The 25718-nt window shown below is 40.4% G+C and overlaps 1 protein-coding gene across 1 annotated transcript; it reads left to right on the forward strand.

Annotated features, from left to right (window-relative positions):
• The first annotated feature begins 356 nt into the window (after positions 1-356).
• Positions 357-25361, forward strand: CHAT (choline O-acetyltransferase). The gene is made up of 14 exons (XM_057371423.1): positions 357-427; positions 2332-2523; positions 4594-4712; positions 6145-6198; positions 7713-7893; positions 8886-9063; positions 13396-13565; positions 15470-15570; positions 15761-15889; positions 17109-17231; positions 18600-18741; positions 21144-21206; positions 23293-23430; positions 25095-25361. Exons 1-14 carry the CDS (start codon positions 362-364, stop codon positions 25359-25361), a joined length of 1923 nt encoding a protein of 640 aa, XP_057227406.1. The 5' UTR covers positions 357-361.
• Positions 25362-25718: the final 357 nt, after the last annotated feature.

Raw genomic sequence — 25718 nt, forward strand, 5'->3', positions numbered from 1 at the left:
TAAATTACAGTGACAAAATAAACCATGCTGAGAAGGGACCTTTTACGAGCATCAGATARTTCTGAATAAATAAATAAATTTATAGCAAAATGAGACAAACAGAATGTCAGAGCAAYCTCCACAGGGCTCAGTTCAGCTACTTTGAATGTCGTACTTCTATTTCTCTTCAGGTTTGCATTCTGAAGCTTCTGTGTATGTTTGYGCAGGGAATACTCCCCTCGTACATTTTGGTCATAAATAATTGGTACTGACAAGACTTTAAATCTTCTCTATTTCCAGAACTGAGTCATCAGGATCCGTAAGTGCCCCCAAGTGAATTCAATTTCTGTCCTCAACAAAAGATACCAAAAGAAATGCAGGAATGTCAGACCTAGTAAAAAAAAAAATGCAGAAGAAAGAGAAAGATACACGCAGCAAAGATGAAAAAGTAAGTAACTGTTTTCGGGAAAATGAAAAGGAAAAAAAAGGAAGATGACTTAAGAACTTTTAATTCTGTGAATTAATACCGTAATTGTAACCCAAACTGTTTCAGAGCCAATTTCTTCATTTCAGGGAACACCAGTTACCCTGCAACAGTTTCTAGTCAGAAACCTTGATCTAACAGTAGTGCTTCTCATATCAAAATACAYTCTTTCTCCCAACATCCTCCGAAGAATTTCGGTATATTAAATATTATTATACAACAAATACTTCTATACTACAGAAATGGCATGAAATTATTCATACTAGTACATCACTATCAAGCTATTACATATGATTCATTTTTAAGCTGGTTTAGAAGGTGTTGGGTGTATGCCTGTAAGTTGTCAGCATCCAGGGGTTAAAGTTTTTGTCCTAAGCCAAGTCATGAACTGCACAGTGACCTTACCCAGAAGGATAGGRTCAAAGCCAGGTATCAAAAAGAAATACCAGCTAGCACATCTGTTTCTAGGAAATCAATGACAGAAGGAATAACTCTTGACTAAACATAACTTGAAACTGTAGAATTGCCATTCTTTTATTTCCGAGATCCAGGGTGTATTACAGGCTAAATTGGATTAGCATTTCCATTAATAACAGGTAATCCTATGATGCTTTTCATTAGTATCTAAAATATTTGGTTTCTAGATAGGGAACATAATGCAGCACTAACTTTCCTGTGGATGTCAAAAGGCAGAGCTGGACACCCAGTCCCTGCCTGCTGCTCAGAGCCCTTCCTCCTGCCCTCCCTCCCTGCATGCACTGTCAAAGGAGCATGCAGCTCAACCAGCTCTGAGCAGCAGGTGGGACAAGGGAACTGCTGATCCTTTCTTCCACCCAAAATCACACTATGGCCTGCAATCCTGCAAAAATGAATGTCCATTACAGCAAGAGCTAGCGAAAAAAATCTATGTTGCCTACTTTAGGAGATGGGCAAAAATCAGATTAGAAAAACAAAGCCTCCAAAAGTTTATGGCCTACACTAATCACTAATGGACAAGCAGAGCTGCATTAGATGACCATTTCTCAACTAGGAGACACAGCCACCTCCCTGAGGAGCCACGCTTAGAGCATCACAGCCTCTTGCAATTTCCCAGTCTTTCATTAAATATCTCTTTGCTTGATTTTCCCACTRCCCCATAATTGCTTGGGCTTTTAAATGACTAATTACACTTCACTGGGTTAATTCTACACTAAAAAACAAAGGAAGCTTAATTGCATGGACAGCATRGAACTCGTTTCTTCCCAGATACTATTGCTCCAAACAGGATAAGGATAAAGGAAGTATAAACAGAAACGTTTTATCAAGCCTTCAAGGGGTGGGGTCCAGACTGACCGACAGCAGAGGTTTGGTTGGACAAAACAAGGGTTTATTGAGGATTGTACATAGTACTAATGAARAGGTAGACCTGCATGTTTTCTACTTCTGTAATTTTATAACCATTCACATTCCCAATCAGACAAGTATTAACCCATGGTTTTACTWATCATAAGTTAAATGCACATTTTACAAATTAAATACCTTCTCTTACTATATTTTTTATTCTTTTATAATGTTATTGCAGGTTTCCTGGAGTTTAGCTGAAAGTATTTGCTTTCACTATGACTCTGTGCTAGGATTTCTAGAATTTTTACCTTTCTAGAATATTCTCCTTGATAATTTTCCACCAGTCCCCAGGTCTATGCATTTGAAAGCCTATGTAAAGTACATTTGTAGTAATCAGGCCTCTCAACTGCTAAAACAGAATAAATTAATTTTAAAAGGAATGTAACATATTAATCAGCAACAAAAGAATAAAAAAGAAAACAAAAGAGGACAGATTGGGAACAAGTAGAATTCCTCACTAATATATATTTATTTTTTATGACTAGGGAGTGCCAAAACTTCCAGTTCCACCACTGCAGCAGACCTTACGCATGTACCTACAGTGCATGAAACACTTGGTGCCAGAGGAGCAATTTAAAAAGACCAAGGTCATCGTGGAGCAATTTGGAATTGCAGGAGGCCTGGGGGAATCCTTGCAGCGAATGCTTGARGAAAGAAGTGAAAAGACAAAGAACTGGGTAAGCAAATGATGTAGAAAAAATAATAGCTGTGTTRGATGATGCATATTTACAAGTTCTCCCTGATGTTCTATATGTGATCACTGTTTTCTTTCAGCAGGTCATTGCAAACGGGTCATTCTGACTAATTAATATTTCAGACATAACAGGCTAGGTTTCTCAAATTATCTCAAAATCCATGTCATTGTGATGTTTTCATATCAACTGTTTTTTGACATAAATGCAGACATTCATTCACCTCAGGTTTATACACAGAAGTCTCACAATACCTGTAGGAAACACCTTTTGGATGTAATTTCTTCCTTTGCCTTTAATAACAGGATTTAGAATTTTTATTAGAATGAAAAATAYTTTCTAATAAGGCTTTAAAAGTGCSTTRCATAGCYATCTACCCAAAGTTCTGATCCACTCCAATTATTCTGGAATGGAATACTTCCTGATAGGAATTAGTCTTTTGAAAYTGAACTATTATTTGCCACTCGTTGYCATTYTATATCAATRTAGTTACCACATATGCAGATACATTTATATACATGTCTATCTATCACACCCATCATGCTGAGATCTCTGCCTTTAAAAAAGTTCAGCTCTCTGCTTCCCAAGGCAGGCAAATTAAATAAGCCATAGCTGAAGTAGATTTTATCATTCCACAAAGTTGCAGTCCATCCTGCCTGCGTTAACCATGTTAGAGTATGGCAGCTAAAAGTCAGAGTTTTATTGAAGTTCTTCTATCCCAGCAAGGAAAATTATTTTATGGATTCAGTGAAATCTTGCAACCTTGTTACTTATCTCAGTGAATTGTGGTTCTCCCTTTTGTGTGACACACAAAAAAACCCCATCAATTTGCTGCTATGGTYGGGGGAAAAGGCTACGGTGCTATCAGTGCTTTCATTTCAAAAGCGGTGCCAAATTTCTGACCAAAATGCTGCTCAATCTTGTTTTCATGTTGTGATCATAGAATTTCATGGTGGCTAAACTAACCAGCATTTAAATAGTGTTCCTGATAGGAAATAGCTTTCCAGAAGACTTTTGAACACTGAACACTTATGGCAGGAAAACTACAGAGAAAGGATGCATAAGCATTTTCTGAAAATGTGACAGTTTTAAATACTGGTTATTAAAACAAATACCTGACTCTTAGATGAATTAGAAATGGTTTTATTTGGAATTTAATTTGCCAGGAGTATAGCTCTAGCATGTTCCCCTGAAGACTCTAGAGACTGTGGGGGAAGCATCTGTTCTAATAGCTATGAAATATCTCGGAGGAAAACTTTTTCAACTGATGCATGCATTTGTAATTATTTTTGCATAATGTCATTGTTGTTTATAGTTACCATATGCATAGCCTGCCCCCTCAGAAAGACCATTTGATCTTTTTATGAAAGCCTCCATTTTCCAAATAATGATTCTTCAATCTCAGCTCAGACATAAAGGAATGCAGTTATTGTTCATCTGTGTTTTCAATAAAAATGGTTCAAAATTTAATGTGTGCCTGCCTGGGTCAAGAATCAGCAACTGCATTTTGTCAGTGGACACAGAGGGAATTCCCCAGGGACCCTATCCATGTGCCACTATCTGCAGGACTGAACCATTAGGCTTGGGAAATTMTTTTCCCACTCTGTCTTGCTACAGGACGGTCACTGATGGCTAACAATGGAGCATCTTGGCATCACTGACAAATATTTGAAGCCTCCTGAGGAAAGGCATCACTAGTAAAACCCTGGCCATCTCTTAAACAMTTCTAATTGCTATGCAAGAGTTAACATGGTGTATTCAAACGTTTTCTGGTTGTTGAGAAAAGAAAACAAAATACCCAAAGCACCACGATGTGGAGCTTGTTTAGTTTTTAATGGAACACACTGTAAATTGTCATTGATTGAGAAATAGGATTATGGAATAGCAGCTGACTTCAGCTGAGCTGAGGTCACAGAGCCCAGGCTGAGAATGYTCAGCAGCTCCATTAATCAGAGCCATGGCTGTCACCAGCAGCACCAGGCAGTGTCCCCTCGCCCCCAGACTGCTTTTSTGGGTGCTGTTTGCAGCTCTAAGGTGTTGTGTCCCTCCCCTCAGGTGTTTAACTACTGGCTGGATGACATGTACCTCAACAACCGGCTGGCTCTCCCAGTCAACTCCAGCCCCGCCATCATCTTCGCTCGGCAGCATTTCAAGGATGTGAATGACCAGCTGAGGTAATGTACTACAACTTTGCAGCTTTTGCTAAGTGAAAGGGTATTTTAAATGTACCGCTTTTGCAAAAAGACAATCAACTTTCATTAAAAAATAAGGGCTGCAGYCATTAAAATGATTTCCTACTAAGCCTGCTGACTGAGGGAAATGTTTCTGGGGTAACTCATACCAATATTCAGAAAGGAGAACTTCATTACTATTACACTCATCACATGAAAAGAAATCCCATGGGATTTACATTTTTAAGGAATATATTCAAATTTTTACTGTATGTAATTCACGTAAACCACTCTGTGATGAAAAAAAGGAAATACTAATTTCTGACACACGGCTTGAAGGAAAATAATCTTTAACATGACTTCGTGATGATTCATAGCCACCCTGCAAATTGAAAAGGCCACACTGGCATTAAATTGTCCCTCTCAGATGCACAAAAGGGCACCAAAAACACTGGGGATCTAAGAATAAGAATTCAGAAATCATTCTTCCCCACCAACACTGCYTCCTTCAGGCCCCTCGTTCCCAGCCCTGAACTGATCCTTCTGCTTTGAGCTGTTGTGGGCAATTACTATCATTTAAAAAGTGAGAAGGTAAGCACGTAGCCAAGCACAGAATATGCCTCTCCAGGCACCCTTAAAACAGGATTTCATTCCTCAGCCTTTGCCAAAACATTCCTTCTTTTAAAACAGTAAAATTCTACCTTCATATAGTGCAATTTTCCTCTTTGCTTTTAGCACTCTCTAGCTGCTCATTGCTGAAATAATTAACTGCATGTGAATTTATRCTATTATAAAACAGCCAGAACCTTGAAACCAATATGCATTATTTTAACATTTTGCATAGACAGCTAATGCATCTTTTTACTTTACTTTAAACATAACTGTAAACGCTTCCATTCATTACTGACTAAATTTATTGTGCACACAGCTTTCAAAAAACCTCCACTTTGCATTTTCTAATTCACGTGCTTTAACAAGGAAATATTTTTTTCTGAGAGCCTCCCATTCTGACACAGTGCAAACGGACAATGTCAGGAAATATTACACCTGTCCATAGCTCTGCAAAAAGAATATCTGCTTAGGACAGGAAGTACTCTAATACTGGACAGGTTATGAGTATTGATGTTGAAACCTATGTAGAGGATTCTATTAAATATTCAGCCTCTGCTCCCATTCTCTAAATAAGCACTGTCAGGCTTCCTCCTGTGGTAGTCTGTTTAACCATTTGAAGGGACTGTCTCTAGGATTTCATATTTCTCCTGACATGAATTAATTTAGGTTTTGGGTGGGGGCAGGGAGCTCTTSCTGCCAAGCCAGAAGACTTTCTCTCCTTGTGCTGTGTCATCAATCATTCAGGCTTTCCTCTGTCTCCCTGAAACAGCCCAGTGTTGCCAAATGACAAAAGACTGATGTCACTCCTCTCTGCCGCTTGCAGGTTTGCCACCAATCTCATTTCAGGGGTGCAAGACTACAAAGGTTTGCTGGACAGGTAAGTATCTTGGAAGGAGAGCTTGAGTATCCACAGGGCTTCTGATTCAAGGCTGCACTCTGTACAAAATTGGGCTGTGTTTCACCTCTCCACCGCTGGGAAGGGCTGGGGCTCCCATGTGCTTCAGGGCAAGTGCTTCAGCAAATTTTATATCCTTTCTGCTGTATTCCTGCAGTGTAACAGATYGAAGAAGGATCCTTTTTGATAGCTGTGAGCCATCACCCTGGCAGGCASAGCGCAGCCCCAAAGGACACACACAATTTGCCTACCAGAGTTACTGGGAACACAAGAGGAAGCTTTATGCTCCCCACACCTAAAGAGCAGCAGCCCTGTGGTTACACAGCCTGCACACCTTTCCTGSCACTCTCCACTTAGAACAACACTGTCCCACCTGCCTCCTCTCATTCCCCAGAGAAATAACACATCACCACAGCCAAGCTGGCTCCGTAGAAAGGAAAAATAAGCTACTTATGCTCATTACTTTCTGTGTAAAAACGCGGAGGAAATAGATAATTCTTCCAGTCGTGTATGTACTATGCACATGTACAAGGAAATGAGTGATACAGTGAATTTGAGAGCTGGGAACTAAAGTGAGTATCTCTAGTCTAGAACTGGAACCGTTTTAAAGACATGGTTAACCAGGATAAACTAGCATAAAACATTATCCACTAGCAGCTGTATGAGAGTAAACACCCTTGCCTGCTTCCTCACCCCTGCCCCTGTCTGGCAAGTTGGAAGCTTAGTCCTTAGGAAAATCTCTGCACTGCAAAGTCTTCTTCATCCTATGGTCTCTGCAGCCTGTTCTGACCAGCAGAGCCATTATTTCCTGCTGCAGTGTCAGTGGGTATTTTACAGTCCATAATCAGAGTTGTAATTGTGATAACTCTTTTTTTTCCTGGTCACTAAAGAAGCCTTTTAAAGAGATGTTGTTTTCACCTGCCTTCCAATCAAAAAAGGAATACGTTTTCAGTGCATATTAGTCCATAGGTCTAAGTAAAAATTAGCAGAAAAGTGAGGACCTGTGGAAAAGAGAAATTCCCTCTGTATTGCCCAAGTCATTMCTGTTTGTCAGGCAGGACCCTCTCACACACTCTGTAACCAGTCAGCACAGTACAGGGCTGCTGTGATTTGCAGGGAATTTCATCAGTATCTTTCTTTGAGGTTCTTGTCTTTCCCAGCTGTCCTGCTGATTTCTGTCCTGCCAAGTTTCTGGGGTCCCATCTAGGCAGGTTTCCTACGCACATTGCGAAGCTGCTTGTGACCTGCTATTTCCATTTCCATCATATCCAAGATGATAATGCAATTGCTTGATGAATATGCATGAAGCTGCCAGAAATGATGTGTTTAACTTTGGTATGGGAATTCATCTATTTCCCTTATACTGTAATCCATTTTATTATTCAATTTGTGTTATAGCTGATCTAATTGTAACAGAACAAAGGACAGATTAGATTTCTTTTCCTTTCTGTCTCTCCCCTCTTTTCCTCTGGCTTTGTTTTTCTCCTTCTCTGCAGCCATACTTTACCACCTGATTTTTCTCGTGGACAGCTGTCTGGTCACCCTCTCTGTATGAAGCAATACTATGGACTCTTTTCTTCCTATCGTCTTCCAGGATGTACCAAAGATACCCTCGTGGCCCAGAAAAGCAATGTAATGCCAGAACCCGAGCACATCATTGTTGCTTGTAACAATCAGGTAAATTTTCTTTTTTTATAYCTTTCTATATTCCTTAATTTGCTTAAATTCACTCCTAATCTAATCTCTGTTCAGAAATGCCATTAGTGTGCTACGTATGAGCTCACTTCTTACCAAGCACTGGCGGTCACTATTTCCAAAAGATGCTTCTGCAGCATTTTTGTCCTTGGCCCACATTATGTTCAAAGTACAGTGATGCAGAAAGGAGGAATGTAACAGAATTCATTTGCTTTCTCCTTCAAACAAAAATGTTTAATAAACAGAGATGAAACCACAGAGAAAAGAGAACYCTATTAGAGTGCATTTGCTGGAAATGCTCCTCGCTTGACAGTCAAGTTTTGGCACTCAATGCATGGCAACTATACCACATTATACCCATGCATGGCACAGACACCATGGAGGGGTTCTAAGCTATGTCTGAACAAATGAGCACAGATGCAGGCAGAAATACTGAAGTGTTAGAGTGAATCTGCCCCAGCCAGTAATTGTCAGAGCAGCAGAGYCGATTTTCTGGGCACAGGACCTTATAGCCCAGCTTGGCAATTGACAGTACTGGGGCCATGCCTGCAGGCCCTCTTGGAATGAAGAGGTAGGTTCCAGCGAAGCGCTTTATGCTTTTCCAGGAAATGCAGGAGATTTTCTAGATTCTCTAGCTTATGTTTAAACAAATAAGACCATGAAAATTATTTACATACTTTCTGATTTTATCTCTCCAAGTTTTTTTTAAGCCTATTCAAATAGCGTGCATTTTATTTGAGCCCAGCACACAAAGGGAGTCCCCTATGGCAACTGGCATTACATTGGTGTTAAAACACAGCGGGGATGAGCCCTGGGCCATTCCCCAGTGGGTTTGCATTGCATTGCCTGCAGGCTTGGTTCTCCAGGCAAGACTTCAGCATCTCAGCACCCACCCAGGTGACAGCAGAATCTTGGACCACAAAGGGTCCAACCCACCTCTGACTGATTATCTGACTTTTGTCSTTTTTTTGCAGTTTTTTGTTTTGGATGTTGTCATTAATTTCCGTCGTCTCAGTGAGGGAGATCTTTTCACTCAGTTACAAAAGATAGCAAAAATGGCAGAGAATGAAGAGGAAATGCTGCCTCCAATTGGCCTGCTGACAACAGACGGAAGAACAGAGTGGGCAGAGGCCAGGAGGATCCTTATGAAAGGTTAGCAGCAGCAATCCCAGCTTTCTCTACTTCATCATCTTCCTCCTCACCATCACTGCATTTCTTTGATGAGAGTGRACATCACAGCAAACATAAGGCTGAATGTGCAACCCCACTGCTGAATTTTAGAGCAGTAGGAAACTGAGAATGTGTCAGATGTGTGTTACCAGGGGAGGAGCAGGAAGTGCTTGACCCTCTGCCTGTGTATGTTTAAGTGTTGTGCCATGTAATAACCCTCACTCCATTCTTTGTCTTTCATCACATAAACTACATAACATCAGATTCTGTGATTTGCTTTTTTCTTCATATCCATTTTATACCAACAGGAATGATGTATCCTCTTAGCTTTTGAAAACTGTTACACATTATTGATCTTATCTAACAAAAGCATCTGCAAGTTGAGCACCTATTGAATCTAGCTGCATACTCTCTCTAATCAATGGAGAAGGTACCAGGGCTAATTCAACCAAATCTTCTGGGAAAGATGACACCAGTTATTATCTGGGGACAGCCCTCTCTCTCTTCCAACAGGCAGTTTAGCTCTCTCAGATTGTGGACTTGAATGTCAAACTTGGAAACAAATGAAAATAAAGGGTGGTGTTAGAGACCTCTCTCACATCACACCTTACATATTTTACCCTAAAGCTCAGTGATATAAATGCCCTCTTTTTGCTATTTTACATGTCTTAAGTATTTACTTTTCCCTCTTCTTATCTCCAGTTCATCAAYGCTACAGAAAATACTGCTGTTTTACCAATGCCCTGGAATATACAAAATATATCAATGGTCTCAAAATATGTTTACCATCCCAAGGAAGGTTCCCCTTTTCAAGTTTATCTGTGCTTACAAAAACTTCATATAGATACACATAGAGAGTCCTGGCCATTATTTCAGCAATATTATGTAGCACTAGCTTCACATTGAAGCTTTCTCCTCCTCTTCCTCTCATTTCTTTTTAAGGGAGGAGACAAAAAAAAATAAAGAAAATTGAGGTAAACACCTAATAATTTATTTTCATACCATACTGTTAAGGAAAACAGTCAATGCCTTGAAACTTACAGCAAAATTATCTTTGTTAATCTATATCATCTGAAAAAAAATTAACCAAAAAAAATTAACAAAAAAAACAGAACCCTCTCCATAGCGTTTTTAGATTGCCTGGCATTTGCCAAAATACTCATTTTAATCAGGAAGCAAACCAACTCTGTTACGCAGCTGAAGAAAACAAATTCTGTACTATAATATCATAGCACCGTGATGGGAGCCTTCTCTCATTGAAGCAGGAATCCCACCCCAGACCATTTGCATCAACCCAGCTCCTCTATAAAGGTGAATGCATTGCTGTTGCACATGGAGATGTGATCATTAACAGCCCTTTTTTTTCTGTCTGTGGTGGTGAAATGTTCGTGCAACAATAAATAAAAGAGGAAGGGAAAACCTGTGAAGCAGTGTGAGGTGAAAGAGCCACTTCACAGGYGGTCTGCACTGGGCAGGGCAAGACAGGATGCTTTGGGACAGAAAACCTATGCAGTGCTGTGCAGGGGTTATAAAGGAGATATCTCCATAGGTTGCAAGTAGAGGGTCGGTCTAGGTGAGAAATCATCCAAGATATTGTAATAAACCCAGCCACATAAACCCAGATTTGTAAACACACTCAGTATTTTAACTGCCAAACTAACTCACTCTTCCTAAGTACAGGAAGTGAATTCTGTGTGAAGTGACTGGCTGCAGTCTCATGCATACTATATCTGAATTTGATTCAGAACTGTCTTCTCATRTTTTCCTTTCTAAAACTAAAACAAAAAAACCCAGCCAACCAACAGCTGACTGGCCAATTCAATGCAATTGTGCATTAGAAAGGAAGAAATGTCTTGTGGGACTTTAGGCTTGTTCTTACTTTTCTCTGTTTTAGCTCTTCCTGCAGATATTTTCCCAGTCATGGTCCATGGATTCTTGTGCAATTTATTGCCTGCTTTGCACGATAATTTCTCAGTGTTTGATCAACTCCCTGGACATGTCTGTTGCCTTCTGTAAAGGCATCTTTCTGCTACTTTTCTGTTTCTAGCAGAGCTTAAATTGTATTCACTCTAATACCTAGACTGATACCCTGAAGCCATGTGTCAGACCAAGGGTTTTGTATCTGTCAAAGATGTGTGGGTGGAGGCCACAATGAAATATATATATATAAACCTATCAAACAGCGTAAAGCAGAACACTGAGCAAGCTGTGAGCAGTTTGTAAATCACTATCCAAGCTGTTTTTCCTCAAAGGTGCCTGGCTGCAAACACCAGAAGCTGATGCATACAGGACAACTTCTATTCACGAGGATCTTTGCACCTAGACCATCAATAAAAAAAAATACCACAGTTATGGTCAGCCCTGCAAGTGTGAGATACTAGAAAAGCTTTACAGCCAAGAGGACAGGGACCTGTCTTCTCTCTTACAAAGCTTCTCAATGCTTTTGAAGACACTCAGAAGGGACGCTGGTGTTCACATTTTGCAGGGCAGCAACCTCTCTGTGTGCCCCATCGAACACAATCTCTGGGCTCAAGCCTTTGTATGAGTTGCCAGGTTCTCCAGCTGCTYTCCCTAGGACTCTGCTTCTGCTGGCAAGGGGAGACAGCACTCTGTGCTCCACCAGGAGCCTGCAAGAGGTCAAGCTGACCATCTCTGTCCCTTGGGCCCCTGGCTGCTCATGTTCCCTCGCAGGAGTCACCAAACTGCAATGGGCAGTACCTTGCCAAAGCCTGCAAAAGGCCACAGCTCCCCTCTTCCTTCTCAGCCACTGCYATCACTTGCCTCTCCTTCTCTTGCCACATTTTTAATTTCTTGTGCATTTGGTCTCTTTTTCCCTACACAGTATATGGAGAATGAAGCTGGATGGTATCAAGCATCTGTTTTTTTCTTTAATTCCTCACTAACCTAYGTTRCTCCTTCTGGAAAGGTTCATTATTYCTTACTATGAAAAATGCTGTTCTTTCAGAGAATCAAGCTACTTTCCATATTTGGAAACCTTAAAAACATGCACAAATTGAAATGGCCCTGTATTTCAAATGCAAATCARAATAGTTTAATTTTAAATATTTTTCCATTCTTTCAGATAAAATAATTTAACTGAAAGATTTGTTGAACTTATTTCATATTTGTTGAACTTAGCACAGACTTTAAAGAAGTTTTGATCAATCCGAATTCATGTCTTTTGTTAACAACATTCTGAACCAAAAATCATTTACACCAAAATCTAGCAAAACCAGCAGATGAAAGCTGATCTGTTAAGAACAAAAGGAATTTTATACAGATGCTTGAAAACCCTTTTTCCTTTGATCTTGTCGAGAACCATTTAACAGAATTTGATAAGGTTATATGTTTTTAAAAGAAACAAGTTCTTGTTATAGGTTGCTCACTGCTATCTTTTCAATTAAGAACTGTATTAAGTGCTCACAATTATGTAGCTCCTGTGCTTCAAACTGGTCCTCAGACATCAACAAACCCTTAACCTTCGTAATAATTCTGAGTTAGWCAAAGAATCTGAGAAGAAAAAAACAAAACACATAAATACACCATAAATAAGGAGGAAAGCACTGAGRACAAAGTAAATATACCCTCAGTAGTCCAACCATAGAAGCAAGAGTGTCAGGATAGGGAAAAGAAAGAGATCCAGAAAAGCCCATTTTATTCAGCAAGAGTGACAGGAGAGCAGTGCCATGGGGCAACCCATGGTTTTGGCAAAACCATATTCAAAAACTAAACCTCAAAACCTCAACCACGGATGTTTCYTCATGTGATGTAGGCAATGTAACCTAAAGATCAGGGACAGGAGAGACAAGAGGGTTTTAATGCAAGAAGACAAAAACAACATGGGGTCTTCTGTTCCTTGTTCTGAAAAGGATTTTAATGGGAGAACAACACAAAAACACTCCAAGCTCTGCTGTTCCAGAGCAGAATACTGCAGGAATAGCGTGAGCCCTGAAATTTTCTGTTTTCCACCTGTCCTCTGTAACTGTTACATATAAAATAAGTAAGCAGTGCTGGCTTTAGGAGTGAAATAGATCTATTTTGTAATACGATTACTTCAGGAAATGAAAGGCAGAAAAAGAAAGTGGTTATTATCGAATCATGTGAGAGATACACAGAGATATTACAAAAGTTAACACATGAATTGATGCTTTGGTGTAATGTTCCCTGCACTGAGATGATSTGCTGCTGAGAGAAGCTCTGCAGATAGCAGCTCCCTGCAGAGTCAGGGTCAGTGCTCTCCCAGGCAGAGGGTTCCCCAGCCAGTGCTGTGCTCAGAGCGGAGAGGATGTGAACATTTCCCTCTTTTATCCCCAGACTCCACCAACMGAGACTCCCTGGACATGATTGAGCGGTGCATATGCCTGGTGTGCCTGGACAGCCTCAGTGGGGTGGAGCTCAACGACACAAACATGGCAYTGCAGATGCTGCATGGGGGAGGATTCCATAAAAACGGGGCCAATCGTTGGTACGACAAACCTATGCAGGTAAATACCTTACAGCAACTGATTTCACTTGCACTTTGCCTTTTGGTGGGGGCCACTTAAAATCAAGTGGGAGAAAAACCAGGRAAAGAGCAGGTTTGGTGTGAGCAAGGCAGGGTAAGCAGGGACACTTCCACCTTTTCTGAAGCTGCCCTTTGCACTTGAGGAGATAAGAGAGATACACAGATGTACAAGCAGGTAGGCATCAGATACAAAAAAACAGAATGCATTTTACTAGACTGAGTCAAATGAAATGAAAATGCTGRCCTAGTGTTCCAGAATGAAAAAGAAAAGCACAATATTTTGCTTCATTTCCTCTTTYYACAAATTTKCCTGACATCCTCAAAATGCTACTGCTTGTAATTTGCCATGTGTTTAATCCTCACTTAACAGATTGTTTACTCATTTAATGACATCCTTGTTGAGACTTCTCTTAAGTATTGACTTCTCAGGCCTTTTTCCAATCAGATTTTGATTGTCGTATTTTAAAGTGTTGCACTGTTTTTTCCACACTTTGCAATAGATCCAGAGTGAAGTGATGTATTAATCTCCAGCTGTCAACAATGTTGACACCTTATGAAAAATTGAAAAAGCCCTGACTGATRCACTGCTTGCATAATGCTTGTTGCTCTTGCCGTATCTAGGAACAGCAACATGAAAAGAGAAACCCCTAAAACAATTTCACTTGCACCGACTTACCACAGAGCAAATACATTTCAGTAGTCATTCCTGATTTATGCCACTGCAAATAACATCATTAGCAGACTCTTTTGAAGAAYAAACCATTTGCCTTTAGTTAGAGCCCCGTTATTTGCAGGATCAATTGTTGAGATGTTTCAAGCAGATGAGAATAAACAGTATTTTCTTTGTGTCTTCTTTTGTAAGGCAGCAGAAAGCAAATAAAATTGCACAGTGTGTGAGAGAGCTTCGTCTGTCCAGATGTATTCAAGCCAGAAGTAGTTAAAAGGTGAAGAGAAATTCTTAGGGAAATAAGATCTTTTATGCAAACACAAAYAATGTAGGAAGCCATTCTAACAGTAGAACTTGTTCTTTCTCTTCATATTCTTCTTCACCTTTGTAGTAGTGGTTCAGAAAATGTCCAGGTGAACTTTTTGCATCATGGCCACGGCTCTGAAAACCTCATGGAAAGCAGGGAGRCAGGATGTGTATGTGTGATATAAACACACAAGAGGGAGTTAAGTGGGTGAAGTCCTGCCAAGTTGTTGTGTGTTTTCACTTCAAAACGGTGTGGKAGAAAGCCCAGACAAAGGACAGGAGAGCTGCAGTTGTCCTAGACATCTGCTTTTGCTTGAGATGCAGAAGTAAAGAGCTGCAGGGSTGTATCACAGAGCTGGAGTGCAGCAGGTTGTCACCAGCAGTGCCATGTGTACACAATGACATTAAGAGTGAAGACAAGTGAGAGAGAAATGAAGAAAGCATCTCAAAAAAAAAGGTTAAAAATAAGCTATGAGAGAGCTGTCAGATAAGGATGAGCTTTGCAATAAAATGGGATCCTAAGGATTTCCCAGATACAGATGGTTTTTTGTCCTCAAAAGTGGAAGGAGAACGCTGCTCTGTCTTTCTGTTGATGGGTTTTCTGTACCATAAAGCAGATGCTAAATCAACTTTTCAGATTCCACTGGGAATTGCTGAAAATTACATTCTGACAGGATGCAGTSCATAACAGCAACATGAAAGGAATTTAACACCTTTCACAGGACAAGCAAGTTACCCACAGTAAGCCTGTAAGTCACTCACTGATCTGTAGGGGAAAGAGGTCCCTGACACGAACATCAAGAAAACCATAGGGGAACCATAACATCTTTGTCAGGTTGCCATCACGGATAACGTCCCCAGAACATGATTTATTCCCTGCATACCTTGCACCTGTTGTTTTCCTTGTTTAGTTCGTGGTAGGAAGAGATGGACTCTGCGGGGCGGTGTGTGAACATTCCCCTTTCGATGGCATCGTGATGGTGCAGTGCACTGAGTACCTGCTCAAGCACATGTGAGTTCCCTTTCTGTGCATTTTGTACCCACTCCAGCCCCTGGGAAGCCTCTGCCAGCTTCCCCTGATGCACAGTGGCACTAAGACACATAAAACTGTTGGAAAGCAGTAATTCACCTGCTAAAAGAGCAGTGTTTAACTAACAGATTATTGATGTGACCTTAATGACTTCTGTCTCACATACCAACAGGAAAGAAAATTCCAAGAAATTAGTCCGAGCCGATTCAGTGAGCGAGCTTCCTGCTCCACGGAGACTGAGATGGAAGTGYTCCCCTGATATTCAGACACGTTTGGCGTCAGCAGCAGAAAAACTCCAAAGGTAGAGCAGATGCCTCATTTTTCTCAGYCAGGACTGCAAGCTGGAAACTGCCCAGCACGTTGTGTGTAGGCATGGGTTCCCTCCTTGGGTCTGCCTGCTCCTCCTCATCTCCGTGAGCTGCACATACCGAGCATCTCTTTGCAGGACCTTTGTGGGCTGGAGCTGTGTGGGTGTGTTCAGGAATTGCATTACCATTGTTTTCCTTCCACATAAATATTATAGAATATAAAAACCACTGGAAAAACAGTTCATCTGTGTTGGCACAGGGTACAAACAACAAGTCCTCAGTTTTTGTCAGTCTTCTATGAGTTTGAGCTGACCAGTCTGAAGCCAGGACAGTAGGGGTGCATAAAGGGGACAGTAGAATACAATTGGCTTGAACAAACAACTTGAATTTAGGAATGTAATTTGTTTACATTCATAATGCTCCTAACAATGTCTCATTTTTCTGACCGTTTCCAGGTTGTCAAAGATTTGCATGATCTTTGGGGGTGGGGGTGGCAGTAAGAAAATTCTTTTTTCTCAACACTCAGACCTCTGATCCCTCTGTAGAGAATTAACACATTGTCTGCAAGATCAGCTGTATGTCCAGTGTGGTTGCATCAGATAAGACCTYAAAGTGGCTAGAAAGGAGTGAGAACATTCAGGATGCAGAATAATTCCTTTTTGTTTTTAAAGAAAGGTATTAGTCCTCTAAATGGAATCTCACAATGAGCTTAAGGCCTTTATCAAGTTCTAAAAGCAACCCAATTCTCACACCACTAAACCTCTCAGAAATTTGTCAGGAACAAAGCAGGCTCTCGCTTAGGCTTTTAGGATGGAAACACTAAGGTTAGCAGAAGGTTGCTGGGGTTCTTTTGTTTTTTTTTTTTTTGTTGTCTTACTCAAATAAACAGACTTGAGTGCCACAGTTAAGGCTGCACAAAACAAGCCTGGTGTAGAACCTGCTTGAATAAATGTTACTGACCAGAAACAAATTACCAAAGTCCAGGACTGTCTGCAGAGCAGGAGGCCACTCATCTCCAAGAGAGTACAGGCAGGAAAAGATCTCTGTGGTTTTGTTGCAAACAGAAATGGGACAGAATGTGCTTTAGTGGCGAACAAGTTAAGGGAGGTTAATGGTTGGACTCGATGAGCTAAGAGTTCTTTTCCCACTTGAGCAATTCTATGAGATTCTTGCAGCTACCCCAGCAGTAACTGCCTTCTGCTTGTTTTCCAGGGTAGTGGAAAATCTTGATTTTATTGCCTACAARTTTGAGCACTATGGAAAGGAATTTATTAAGAAACAAAAGATCAGCCCAGACGCCTACATTCAAGTAGCACTTCAGCTGGCATTCTACAGGTAAGGTTATTTCAATTCATAGGAACAAGGTACACAAGATAGTGGGGTTTTTATAYAGAGAGTCCATTTTTCCCTCAACATCCAAACAAATGCCTCCTGCATGAAAATGAGTGATCTTGCCTAATGGTAGGACAGACAAGATAGAAATTGACACTTGGTTTTGAGACAGAGCGCTCCTTTTCTTTGTTCCTTTTCCCTCTTTGTGCTCTGCCTTCCCATCCCTGTGTCCCACACRTGCCATTCCATGCCAGAGTGGCACAGAGAGGAGGGTGAGGGGATGTGGCAGAGATGGGAGGGCTGTCTGTGGCAGCAGCACCTGGGGAGCCCAGCTCCTGGGCAGAAACAGCACAGCCTTGCCACTGTGGGCAGTTTGGGAGGTGCCTTTTCACCACGGGGTGAAAATCTTCTGTGGGAGAACACTACAGCAGCGTATCAGATCAGAGATCCTACCCAGAATAGTGACTACTGCTGTTCCCTTCTTCACAGTCACACCAGCTTTTGATAATATCCCCTCATTTCCATGGTTTTACCAAAGTTAAAACTCCTTTCTACATTGCCAGAACTCCAGGCTAGTGAYGGGTTGCATGGTTTCCTGCAGAACAGCCTATTCCACAAATAATTCTTTATCATGTCAAGTTAAATCCCAGAGTGCTCTTTGCCTTAACACATTTTGTGTGCTCCATTAACATCTGTTAAACATCCAGTTTGCATATTCCATTAATAAAACTTYAACAATGACCTAGCCTAAGATTTTCATCTGGATTCTACCCATGGTATAAATCCCCTGTTTGCAACAAAAACCTTAGGGGACAGTTATGTTCTGAGATTACCTGCTTCAACTGAAAGACACATAGCTGTATACCTGGACCCAAATTAAACAACAGTCTTCATACTCTGCTCTAATTACTATGTGGATTTCCATAACATCTCACAAATAGCACCCTATTCCCCTTCTAGATTCCTGTTTTTCATTCATGGACTCAGTGTGTTTTTTCACGTTTTAAAGAAAACCTATTTCAAGCCCATAAGTAAATGATTAATTACACAATTATTTTATGGTGCAGTGCAAATAAAACATTCCTTGAAACCTTCCAGTAAATTTTAGTTTTACTAGTCTTGTTTTTACACAGCAAGTCATTTTTTACTGGCAATGCATAACTAAAGCATATACAGCTGTATGCAGCTCCTCAGAAAGGAGTGAGCATCCATCTTTTGTAAGTTTCTTATRGAATTCTATCAATATTAAGATGAATACTGCGCAAGAAATAAAAGTGTGGCTGCAACAATAAAATGCACCAAGCCTATATTTCTCTTAGTCTTTATGACTCTTAGAAAATAATTATTCCTGGTTTCTCTGCCTTCACTCAGGTGCCACAGGAGGCTTGTCCCAACCTATGAAAGTGCTTCCCTGCGCCGATTTGATGAGGGCCGGGTCGACAATATCAGGTCTGCTACCTCAGAAGCACTTGCTTTTGTCAAAGCAATGGCAGGTGACAAGACAGCTGTGACGGTACGTTGGTYTGTCTCCCTCTGTCTGCTTTGCCAAAACACTAAGCAAATAATGCATTCATGGTCCCAAGTCTCTCATTTTTTAACTGCTAACTGAGAATATGAAGGCATAGGGCAGGGCAGCAAGCATTACAGGATTTTGGGTTTTGTACAAACCTTCATCAAGCTGAATATAAATCTTCCCTTTATTTTTATTTAAGCATCCAAAAGATTTGGAGGTGCCTGAACAAGACAATATAAGAAACATAATATCTAATTTTAGATWTAGCACTGTCTTATGAATGTTCTATCATCAGGCCCAAATTCAGCTCCCTGGAGAGATCTGGGCTGAACATGCAAAGTTCAGGATCATTAAACTGCCACACCAGGGGAATTGCCTGGCAGGTCCCCTGCAGTGGTTAGCTCTGCTGCAGACTGCGGTATGCCAAGTGATGTAATTCCCATGCTTTCATTTCTGGATATATGGATATGTCCTGGCTGATCTTTTTTGTTTTAAAGAGATGTTTCTACCAAACAGAGTAAGTCCACAGGATCCTCAAAGGCTGAACCTTAATAATGATTAAAAACGTCATCAAGCTAATCAAACAACCCTCCAAACTGCCCTGATATCAAGCTGCAAAAAGAAAAATTAAAACTGCCTTTCTTTGCGACACCACCATCTGTTTGCCAGAAGCACAGCACAGAGGGGACGGGGATGCAAAGAGGTGCAGCTGAGAGCTGAGCTGCAGAAGCAGCAGCTTTGTGCCCTGTCCCATCCCTGGAGAGCCCCCCTCAATGTCTCTGTGCCGCTTCCACCCACTGCACTGYGCTGCTGTAAAGGGAATTTCCAGGTGGCTGCTTAGATGCAAAATGCTGCCACAGTACGGATTATTTCTCACAGTAAGCCCATTCCAGTGGCAACAGCCCACATGGCTGTTCTTTAGAATTTAGCATAATCTTGCTAGGAGCATTGCTGAGCTGTAGGTTAGGTGTAAATTAATGAAATATTATAAACCAAGGTCTAATGTCCCTGAGGATGGTAAAAATTTGCCCAGGGAAGTGCTGTGTTCATCTGCTGCTTCTTCAATCTCCTAAAGGTTGACATCATACCCAGAACTGATGAGAAAGTTCCATTCAAATAAGTTCCATTAAATAAGTTCCATTCAAAACTACATATATATTTTAGTATCACAGAAACTTCAGAAAATATTAATTTAATACAACCCTATTCYGAGGTAATTTCTTTAGATCTACAAATTGCCTCTGAACGTGAAGGGGTTAATTCTCTTTTKCAGACAAAGAGATGCACCCCTTGGTTTAAGTAGCCTTGAACTCCCCAAAATATTGTTATTAATAGCCATTAATTCAAATCCAGTTMAAACCGTTTTCCTTCTGATACGAATAAAAATTATCCTCAAACGATAGCTTGAACAGTCACCAAAGATTGATTGAGTCAGATTGATTCTTTAGCAGGAGAAATATCTCATGCATTTGACACTTGCTGTAAAAGCAGCAGCTACTGGCACTAGAGATTGCTCGAACGGCTGTAAATTAATCAGATTTAAAGACTGCATTCGGTAATTTAATCTGTACAAGGGAACTAAGGCCTAGCTCTAGCCTTGTGAAAAAATATCAGAATTTGTATTTTGAAGGTCCCTGATGGTGACCTTGACTTGCTTCTAAAAGCAATTCTTTGTTCAAAAGATCATTCATCGTCCACAGGAGATGAAAGGTCCCTGTTTATYTGGAGACCCAGTCATTTCTGGCTGTTCCAGGGTCTCCCAAAGTTGCAGTTTTGGACTTGATGTACAGCAGAGCAGCCCTTCTTAAGATCATTCCCTTAATATAAAAGGCTGCCATTTGACAGGAGTCAAAATTTACTATCGTAAATAGTTAATTCAAAATTGTTATCTGAAATGTGAGGCATCTGTGGAGGGTAGAGCAGCACTGGAAAATTCTAGATGCCCTTTCACACATGGGAGTGATTTTCTGACTGGCTAGGAAAATATCAGTAATGGCTTTTATTAATGYCACTGTGTAGATAAGACATCCTGGAGAAGATACATTGTTTGTTTTGAAAACACTGAATTAACACTGGGCAATTATTTTCCCCGCTTCAAATGCAGTGATTCTGTCAGTAACAATCCACACCCCCAAAACMCATGGATGGAATCCACAAAAAGGAACTGCAAGCCTTTTCTTGACTTCAAACAAACCACCACCAATTAACTTGTTCAACCCTTGCAGGAGGTGCTGATCAGGACATTGATCCCCGAGGTTTTTCATTTATCAAGAGTACTCACACCTGAGCCAAGAGCAAAGGACATTGGAGGTGCTTGCTGTTTGGCTCTTGGTTAGTTCATGGAAGAGGCTATTTCACTGCAAGTTTATTCAATAACACATATATTCTGATCACCCCAACAGGATTCTGAGAAGATGAAGAGATTTATCGAAGCAATTGCAGCTCAGACTAATTACTCTGTTCTGGTGAGTAAAACTGCCTGTCTGAATAAGAGCTAGTCAGCTTTCTCAAGGAAAGTATGAAGATACAGTCATTAACTWTTTAAGCACTATAAAAATGTAGGCATCTCCAAATAGGAAAGTATCTGCTGTCACACCTATGAACATTTCTAATGGCCCAAATAACCATATTCAACTAACCTCAACTAAAAAAAAAAATAACCACCTATGCATTTTCTTATATTGCTCTTTGCTGGAGGATAGCAATCCCTATCTGGAACCTGATCCTCAGATGGASTGGTATTCTGGAAGATGTATTTCARTATTCCAAAGTGCCATTTCTAATAAAGGTCATTAACAGTGAAGGAATGATTATAGTAAGTTTTCTTTTAAAGATCTGAATGCAGTGTCTAATAAAAGGAAGAGATGCCTTTCAGTGAAGAAATCAGTTTAATGTCAAATACAACTCAATTTCTGTTGATTAAAAATGAGACAATTCAGTCTGGCTAATGCTCTACATCCCACTGTGCCAAGACAAAGCACAGACTCATTCTATAAATGACTTAGTCATACCACTCATGAAATTGATAAATATTAATAACCAGCTATGATAAGTGAATTTTCTACCTATGGTTTTGCCTCAGACCATTGCCTTATAAACCCACATTGTTGGTTACTCTTTAGATATTCATAGTATTAAAGAAATCGTGCATTTTCAGAGGTGGTTTCAAAGGTATACTCAGAGCACTGGAGAGGCAAAATGTTGCKTTCAGGCAGGATTTGTTCCTAAGACTGTGAAGCAAAAGAAGCAGAAACAATTCTGCTTGAAAAAGAAAAACGATTCAGTGTTTCAAGCCTTGTGCTGTGATCTTAGAAGCTGAGACCTCATATTCTGTAAAGCAGTCAAGTCTTACTTCAGGGCAGCCACCTCACCTGAACCATCTCAGGGTAACCTCACAATGAACACAACATACAGCAGGTCACAACCAGTGGAATCTCTGTACAAGAGCTCTCAAAAAAAAATAAAAATAAAAATAAAAAAAAAAAAAGAGAGAAAAAGAGGAGAGATGCAGCACATGGGAAAATATTAAAATTGCCACTGGAAAAACAATTTATCTTTAAATTTAAAAAGCTCTCCAGGTATTTCTACTCACCAAGCTCCCCCTCCTTTCTCAGAATAGCAGAATKTAATCGTTGTGGATTTAAACTCTGGATAAGACTTAGATGGTCTGACTAAATTTTGTGTAACAGACTAAAATGTAATAGCTCCTAAGGAAAACAAAAAAAATCTACTTCATAAAACAAAAAGCAATTTAATGATTTTATTTCCCCTTGTTAAGGCTTACTAGTAGCATTGCTATCTTAAATGTGGAGCTCTGAAATTCAATTTAGCCCAGTTTTTTCCTATGCGTTGACTCACAGTTTATTTCGTTAGCCTGTCTCGGCCTCTCTTCAGACATGACATTGATCTATGTTGCAAAAATGTCATTGCTAACAGCCTTATAAATCTTGTGTGATAGCAAAATATTTCCTTTGATTATCAAGTCCGTTTCCCTGAATGGGAAAAAGAACGTAAACAGAGCCCTGGTGTATGCTACATTTTTGCAAGCATCCTTGCTCTGTCTGAGCTGGAWGAACAAATATTCCCTTTTCCAATGGGTGCCTAGTTTTTAATAAGCCAAACCAGACCATGCACTCCCAATGCCCTGCTCCAGGCACTTATCAGTGGTTAAAATTACTCTCCTATAAGAGAAGTAGTAAACTTGAGCTTTGCTTTTCTTTTTTTTTTTTAATCTTGGAAAGAAAAGCCAAGCTTGTGGTCTTTTTTAAATCCTGCCTTCTCTCAGCCTGTTTCCCTTGTTACACGGGTCCTGTGCCATCAGCTCTGCTCTCAGGACAGAACAATGTCCCTGGTTCAGCATTCCCTTCCTACGTGACTTCAGCCTGGAGCAGGGAAGAGCTACAGCTCACAAAATCAGTATTTTCACCAGCAAATTACAGACATTACATCACTCAAACCAAGTTCATCAACTCTGACCAGAACACTAAGCAGCAATAATCAAAATGCATCCAAACTCAGTTAAATGCTGTTGTCTTATCACATTGTGCACAGGCTATTACTGGAATGGCAATAGACAATCACCTGCTAGGGCTCAGAGAAGTGGCACGGGAGCACTTCAAGGAGCTGCCAGAGATATTTACGGATGAGACTTATCTGACAAGCAATCGATTCGTCCTCTCAACCAGCCAGGTGAGTTTCTCCTGGTCACTGCTCTTGCCAAGCAAAGCATCATTCGTCTGTGTTTTGCCAKACCTTGTAGCTCACAGTGAGARCAGTGTAAAAAAGCAAACAAAAGCGGTATCATCAAGAACCATGAGGAAGTCTGCAGCTTTCTCCATATTTTCCATCCTGGTTTGGTTCAGCAGCACAGCAAACACTGACTGCAGTTATCACGTCATATGCAACATTCCAAAGTCCCTCACAGAAATTCTGGAAATGCACACRAACAAACTCAGTAAAATTCACATGAGGGCTCAGTTTCCTCAATTTCCAAATTACGTATGTTCCCATTCCCCTTCTTTTCCTCCTTCCCCTGAGWTGGCAGCTCCAGTGAGCAGTCTTTACTCCAGTGAGAGTACAGCCACAAGCCAAGAAGGGCTGCCACTCTGAGAAACAAAAAGCCAAAGGCCATGAGGAAATTTTACTCCTAAAAGTACTGTGTTTGAGATCTTTGAGAGCCTTTGAGAGCTTTCAGTTATTTGCCCTAAGACAGCAGCCCTTGCAGGTATGCACYCTAGACAGACAGACATTTACAGATTTACAGTTATTTGCACMTACAAAGATACTCTAAGAGTCAATMYTCCCTACATTTAATGTTCTGAATAAGGAARCATCTTTATGGCATACAGCCTAAAAATTAAATGTTTCATTGCATGTAGTAGCAGTCCTAATGAAAGAAGAAATCTATGTAGGAATTCATTCACTGAAACACTAACCCAACTGCACAGATTGGGACTRTGCAACAGAAGAGGCTTACAATATCATGCTACAGCATAAAACCTTAATAAGTAATTTGATATTGTCATAATGTTTGTAGGCTTTCAGACATGAGTGAATGTAACCAACACAGTACTACATAAATTCTCCAAGAAACTATCCATGAGCAAAGAGTGCTTCTGAATAGCTTTATGGCCTTCGGCTGTTGCACAGCAAATTCATCTGACAATTCTATGGCTCTATTAGCAGGACTAATGGCCTGTTCTACACCATTAAAAAGGCAAATGTCATTTGAGAAGGCACATGTACACAAAGTCTGAAACACAGAGATTTCTAACACATCTTTCATTTTCTGCAGGAAAAAGTGTTTCACTGCTGTATTGTGCCACGATGAAAGTGGGGTGCAATAAGAATGCCTAGTTGCATTAAAGTGTTTTTATACAGCATCACAATTATAAATTATTATTAGAAATGGACAATCCTAATTTCTCTAATTTAATGCAGTCTTCAAATTGCAAGTTTCATATAACCTTAAGAAGTAAAAAAACTTAGGAATTTCATATAATCCTTATACATAAAATCAGTAACAAATCTTACAGCTTCAGTAACAAATCTTACAGCTTTCAAATATCCATATAAATTGAGCAAAGAAATGCATTATGGCCACTTCAAATTGTACTAGTTTTTAATACATAGCAAAAAACAGAGCAACCAAATTCTGTACTGAGATCAGCTTTTGCCTTCCAAGGTAAATCATCTCCAGGTCTGGACTTATGAAGGCAGTGATACGGCACAGAGCAGGATTCACCAGATTACCAGCACGTGTAGCATTTGTGTCTCGTTTTTGTATTTCCTTAGCAGCTGATTTCAGTGCCCTGATTAATCAGAGATCAATCTTTCCCTTCTCCCTGAACCAGGTTCCAACAACTATGGAAATGTTCTGCTGCTACGGGCCTGTGGTGCCCAATGGATATGGGGCGTGTTATAACCCACAGCCAGAGCATATATTATTCTGCATCTCAAGCTTTAAAGAATGCAAGGAAACCTCCTCAGACATGCTTGCAAAAGCTGTGGAAGAAAGTCTCCTAGCAATCAGAGATCTGTGCAAAAAATGCTGTTCTATTACAGCAAAGCCTCCTGACAGGCAAGATGCAGCCACAAGCTGCAGCGACCACCGACACTAAGAGTCTGTGGGAATCATTCTCCTGAATCCACCTTATCAATAAAGGTGACAGCTGTTCAAAGGCAAGGCAGTAAGTACTAGTGATATAATATGTAGAACCAAAGTGTCAATTTTTTCTCATTGTTGCCAACATTTACAACTCTATGTACTGAATCTACTGTTGCTTAAGAGTCAGCAAGAAAGGTTTGGTCACACTGGCTGAAATGAAGGAGGAAGTCATACAAGTGTGTGCTGTGCTGCCATTTCTAACCATAATTAACTTGTGCCATTTTACCACCTAAAAAGTTGAGTAAGTTTGTATATGGCATAAATTAAATGCTAAGGCACACCAATTAATTATTTCCCCTGCAAGTACTTC

This window comes from Malurus melanocephalus, unplaced genomic scaffold (genome assembly GCF_030028575.1).
Source record: "Malurus melanocephalus ecotype Western Australia unplaced genomic scaffold, MMel_1.1 scaffold_146, whole genome shotgun sequence".
Taxonomy (NCBI): Eukaryota; Metazoa; Chordata; class Aves; order Passeriformes; family Maluridae; genus Malurus; species Malurus melanocephalus.